This window comes from Musa acuminata, chromosome BXJ3-5 (assembly GCF_036884655.1).
Source record: "Musa acuminata AAA Group cultivar baxijiao chromosome BXJ3-5, Cavendish_Baxijiao_AAA, whole genome shotgun sequence".
Classification (NCBI taxonomy): domain Eukaryota; kingdom Viridiplantae; phylum Streptophyta; class Magnoliopsida; order Zingiberales; family Musaceae; genus Musa; species Musa acuminata.
In genome coordinates, this window is record NC_088353.1 from 2,742,151 (window position 1) to 2,748,287 (window position 6,137).

At 41.8% G+C, this 6,137-nt stretch overlaps 1 protein-coding gene across 1 annotated transcript; it reads right to left on the reverse strand.

Moving 5' to 3' along the window:
• Positions 1 to 704: 704 nt before the first annotated feature.
• Positions 705 to 3,327, reverse strand: LOC135638838 (patatin-like protein 6). The gene is made up of 2 exons (XM_065152308.1): positions 1,690 to 3,327; positions 705 to 1,222 (listed from the first exon to the last, which is right to left on the reverse strand). Exons 1-2 carry the CDS (start codon positions 2,890 to 2,892, stop codon positions 950 to 952), a joined length of 1,476 nt encoding a protein of 491 aa, XP_065008380.1. The 5' UTR covers positions 2,893 to 3,327; the 3' UTR covers positions 705 to 949.
• Positions 3,328 to 6,137: the final 2,810 nt, after the last annotated feature.

The window sequence follows — 6,137 nt, forward strand, 5'->3', positions numbered from 1 at the left end:
TTATTAGATGACACCAAACTTTTGATCAGTAGGGACATTAATAAGTATATTTGGACATTTGATTATTTGCTTGTTAGATCAACAAACTTTTGATCCCTTTATAAAATTTATGTTAAGGAGAAGAAAGTCATTCAGAAAATAGCACTATAATTCTTATATAAATTCCCCAAGATTAACTATAGAGGTGCCACACTCTCCATGATTGCAGCCTTAGATATAAATGAGTGACTTCAACCTTACAACCAATGCTTTTATGAGTTCTTAGCAGCAACAACTTTGTGTGATGAATAGCTCCACCATGCCTACTGATCTAAATTTGATGAAACTGTGAATTAGTTCAATCTCACAAAAAATTCACCAACATAACCAAATTGAAACAGCAGATGATCCAAAGTTGTGATTGTTCAGAAGGTTTATAGGCACACACTACAGCTGAGCACCATTCATGAACACACAAGGATTCATAATTCCTTGTCCCACATGAGGAGCTTGGGATGGCCACAAAGAGACCATGATTGCATCTCTGTTCTTTATGTTCTTCATTCAGAGCCCATGCAATCGTAGATCACTCATGTTTAACATGGCTCTCGACACAGACTTTTTGAAGAAAGCAACCCATGAATTATTATTATTTTCTTTCTTGTATGTGTCAGTGAAGAGATTCATTCATCTGTGAACGACAGAGTGAAGAAAGAATCATCCTAAAGGTACAAGGAAGATTGCTATCGATTCAAAAAACTTTCTTGAAGTATTATTTTTCTTGAAGTGCAGGCAGTTTCTCTTACATTCAAAATAATTTCTTCGAGTATCAATTCAAAATATTTTTAGCAAGGAATAGCCACTCTATCAATCGTCAGGTGAACACTGCATAGCAACACAACAATGGCAGAAGAAGAAGAAGATGATGATGATGATGATGATTAGTTCTTACTCGTAGCTTAATCCAAGTCTAGGTGGACGTGGAAGCTGCTTGCTTGAATGCGATGGTGGGAGCTACTACTCTGCAGCTCCGCCGGCGGTGCTCCAGCTCGAGCTCCCCTGCAAACCAATCCAGCCTTTCCATGTTGGTTTGCTCTCCGATCCTCCTGCCACTAAACAGCACCGACTCCACGTTCTGCTGCTTCAGCATCTCTTCAGCTGCCTCCAACAATACCTTCGCATTTGCAGGGCTCGGATCGCAGTCCACGTCCACACCACCTCTCCCCATGCTTGAAGGGTTCGCCTGCCATGTTTACCTCAAAGCATGAACGAAGGAAACCCTCTTTCCAATTTGAGAAGAAGAAGCTAAAGAAAGAAACAAAGAGCGGTGGAAAGGCTGAGGAGGGGACCGAGACGGGGGCGAGCCCTGTTGGTGATGTTGGGAAACATCCACTTAAAGCCGATGCCACAGCAATAACGCAGCAGGCTGTGCTCTGCCCACTGCCACCGCCACCACCCTGACCCTGTTAGAAAAGCAGAAATGGTGGCAGTGCGTCCGCCGACAGCCGCTTGTCCTTTTGACAGACGAAAACAAGTCCACCACCACCACTGCCTCCTCGTGTCCCTTCCCCACCCAAGCAAACACACATCGATGTAGAGGAGAGAGAACGCTTGTGTTCTACCATTAAGAGATCAAGGCAGAACAGGGCATCCCCACAGCCGTTGTATGGCGCACGGGACGTTGGCATCTGGGGTGTCGGAAGAGAGTACCTGAATGCGCACGTAGTTGGAGCTCCTGCACTGGCCGAAGGCGAGCGCCACGGCTTGGTCCACCAGGTCGGCGGCGCTGTCGGCAGCGATCCGGGCGACTGGCCGGGCCCACTCCTTGGCGCTCCACCGCCGCAACCGCTCCAGTTCCGGCACGGTGGAGGCACCGCAGCCGAGGGAGAGGACCATGATGTCCTCGACGCCTCGGACGAAGGGGAACTCCTTCTTGTTGTGGAGGACGTGGGTGATGGCCGCTGCTGCCGGGTTGCTCATCGCTAGACCGCCGTCGATGCCGACGCAGGCGGTGGCGCGGTCCACCGACCGTATCTCCGCTGGCTCGAACCGGCCCGGCTCCGCACACGTCGCCCGGCACGCTTCCCACAGCCGGAAGTCGAAGCTCTCGCTCTCCAATGCGTCTGCGCGCGAAAACACGAGCGGCGCGGAGCTGCGCAGGTCGTAGCATGGGATAAGCACCGGTTTCACCGTGTCGCGCAGCGTCAATCTCTCCCCGAACGCCTCCTTCATGACCTTCTCCATCGCTGCTGTCGCCGCCGCCGCGGTTCTCCCTTCTTCCCCGCCTCGGAAGATGCGGCGGAAGAAGCTACGGGAGGACGAGCAGGCATAAGGCGAATCCTTTGGGAAGAGGATTTTGCCATGGTCGGCTAGCAAACGCCAGGTATCGTCGGCGTGGAAGATCGGGCGGGCGCCGTCGCGGGTAGCGAAGAGCATGGCAGCGAAGACGCCTCCGACGCCGGTACCGGCTGCGACGTCGAAGTAATCGGAAATCCGAGCGTCGGTGTTGCCGGACCTGGACCTGATGGCCTGCTCAAGGTACGCAAGGGCCTTCCCTGACAGGATGCCGCGCATCCCACCGCCGCCGCCACCGTCGATGCAGAGCACGCAGACCTTGCCCCTCTGGCTCTTGACGGGGGAAGGCAAAGGAGGCGCCTTTGGGACCCAGAGCTCGTGGTCGTCGCAGCCAAAGAGGAACTTGTCCTCCATGACGGAGAACATCTCGTAGCTAAGCTTGTCGGTGTGGATGCTCGGCTCCTCCTCTTCCTCCTCCCCTTTGCCTTCCTTGTTCTCGACGACACCGCCCATCTTCTTCTTCTTCTTCTTCTTCTTCTTCTTCTTCTTCTTCACCAGGCGCATTGTGACCATCATCTCGTCGGCAGCGGGCACCCCCTCTCCCCCTTCTCTCCCCATATTCCTTGGGCCTTCTCTATTCTTCTTGCTTCATGCTCGTCATTGTTGTTGGGGACAAGGACAAGTCCTTATATATGACATGAGAGGGGGAGGTGTCGCGCAACTGTTGCGAGCTAAACAGCGGCAAGGGGGTGCGGTGGTAACGACCAAACCGGACTCCACCATTCCAAAAAAAGATGGCAGCAGAAGGCGGCCTGCATGCGTTCCTACTCCCTTTCACTTCACTTGGTCGGTCTTCCTTTTTCTGCAGCTTCAGAATGGATGGATGGAGGTCTTCTCAGCAGCAGTAGGCGGGATTCTCTGCTTTTTACCTTCTTCCTCTTCCCTTTTTGACAGAGCACGCGAGGAAAGACGGGAAGAAAGAGAGATGGGAAATGGAGGGAACAGATGCAGGCGGTGCCTTCACAACATGGCTTCTCCTACTACTCCTATCCATCACCGGTAAATCTCTCTCTCTCTCTCTCTCTCTCTCTCGCTCTGTCTCTCTCTCTCTCTCTCTCTGTGTGTGTTCTCTAAAGTCAAATTTAACTTATATATTATATAAAAAGCTTTGATACGTTCTTATTTTCTCTCTATCGACTGAGCATTAAAATAGAGGCATAAAGTTGAATTTATAAAATGCCCTGCCCTTTGAAATAATTATTAATGGTAAGAACATTGAGACTACTTCAGAATTTTAATAGCTTTAATTTGAATTATTTAATAGCTACGGATGATTTTTTTTTTTTGGTGTTAAGCCCAATATTATTAATGGGGAGGACAGCAATTGTATGTGATGATTAAGGGTTCTTCTAACTTAATTCACTGTTTTAAGGAAGGAAAGGATGATGAGTGACCCCTTAATTTATTCAAAATTAAAATTTTCTCTCTCTCATAAAAAGGTTAGGATTATAATCTATGTATTTTTTTCATTGATATTATTATAATTATATCATTATGAAAATTTTATCATATTTAAATTCAAACTCAAATGACTATCCAAATAGTCAAACTAAATTGGGTACTTACATAAATCCATCTTGGATTCGATACGTGAATATTCACATACTTGAATCTATCTTAGATTCAGTCAGTGAGAATGATATTTATGGATATAAAAAAATAATGGTAAAAGAATTATACTGATAGATTGTCTCATTTGATCCGAACCCAAATCCAACTAGAGTATCTACTAGAAATCAACTATGGTGAGTCGAATAGACCCACCTCCCAATTCTTCTCTCATGTCTAAGTAATGACAATTGATTATTGTCATAACATCTTTAAAGATGTTTCATGCGCGTATGAATGAGCATGTCATAGATATGACCTAATTCCTACCTGATCTTGATGCCATGTCCTCTCTTTTCACGCAATGAGTTTATGAATTGAAGATGAACATGAACATGACTAAGATCATAATAAAATATAATGTTACAGTTCAATGAAAGGATTGGTAGGTTGGATGCACATGGAGAACACTGTAATTGTGAATGCAAGTTGAAGCCACATTTCAACGTTGGATCACATGCAATGTATGTTGGCATATGTTCATGACATTTATATTAATTGCCTCCTTTCAATGTCAAACTAAGGTTTTGTTTCAGTAAGTTCTTTTTCCTTTTTTCTGTATGCAAAGATGTTAATTGACATCTTTAAAAAATTTGAATAAAATAACAAGCTTTCAATCATTGATAAGTAGTCTAATAATGCTTTTTAGTTGTAATTGAATATATAAGATAATCATACTTTTAAATATATCTAAAATACCTTTTATTACTATCATCAATTATTTGAACTCAATATTATTTAAACAAAAGGTACTGATGAGTCAATTTGAATTTCAACTATATTATACTTGTAAACAATTGACAAAAATTAACCACAATATTCGATCTATAAGTTTTTAATATTTGTAACGATGTTTATGCTATACTTAAATTTAATTGGAGATAAATAATTTTTCATTTTTTTTTATATTTCTTAAGGGGAAGAAGTACCTAAAGAAGTATAAGATGTACTAGTAACAAATATAACATCAATCTTATTGTCAATTTTGGACCAATATAATAAACTTCAGAAAAATTGGATTTAAATGCAAGAGAAATAGTCTCAATCCATGAGGATTTTTATTTACAATCATGCTCGAAAATGAATGGGGAAAAAAAGAGAGAAGGAAATCACAATCAATTAAAAATTTTATCTCATCTGAAAAAAGTGGTTATAAAATTATAAAAAAAACATTCTTTTCATTTTCATTGCCTAATTAGAGTATTGTTGTTGGGCAAAAAGTAGTTATAAACTACAAAAAAATCATCCTTTTGGATATAATAGATAGTTGACAAGCTAATTGATTTAACATAAAGAGACTCAACTTAGTCCAACCAAAAACTTTTTTCAAAACACTTAAAACATAGGGTCATCTTACATTGATATTTTACATTGGACCTAATATTATTGATTAATAAATATAACAATATGTTTAGTTCCAAAATCTTATTAGAGCTATGGCTATCTTAAAGCCTATATTAGTTAGAACTACTTTAGTGCAATCAATTTATTTCACTTCATGATAATGATAGCCATTATTTTATTGTAATTGTATAGATTCCCTTCTATCAATTCCAACCAGTTGTGGAATTCATCCAGAAGAACTGACATCAGCATCTACTTTAAACTTTAAGCAAATTAGGGTTTTGTATCATATAGCTAACCAAGTAAAATACCTAATACAAACAAGTGAGAACATTCAAAGAGGAAAACTAAATTATGAGGTCTTTTCAGAGAGCTACCAAACTATTATTGGAGAAAGTTTCCTATTTCACTAAATTTCTTATTGAGATATGGACCATGCACTGAAGTCATCATCACATGCTTGATTGCTCTGTTTTCATTAAAAAGAAGGGGCTTAGAGTAGCACCAGAAGAGGCCTGCATGAGGCAATCTTGGAAGGGTGTAAGAAGTGGAATGATAAAGAACTGAATGTGGTATCTTCCTTCTCTGATCTCTTGCTATAATATCATGTGAGCAATGATTAATTAATCATTGGTAGGTAGGAGGATCATCTAATCCAATGCAATCTGTCGCTTGACTGGTTGTTGCTACTTTTGTAATTGTTAAGTTGGATGAATAGTTTCCATTTAGCTTATGTTGTGTTCATGCCCTGAATCATAAAAGTGTACCATATAATAGGTATAATTCAAATAGATTGCTGTAGCAGAAAAACTTAAAGACTTTTGCCAATTACAAGTGAGTGTCCATAAATA

Excerpts from the sequence above, each read along its gene's own strand:
- LOC135638838 (XM_065152308.1), bottom strand. The coding sequence starts at position 2,892 with ATGGGGAGAGAAGGGGGAGAGGGGGTGCCCGCTGCCGACGAGATGATG. Across the intron at positions 1,223-1,689 it reads CCAACTACGTGCGCATTCAG|GCGAACCCTTCAAGCATGGG; the intron begins GTACTCTCTTCC and ends TAAACATGGCAG.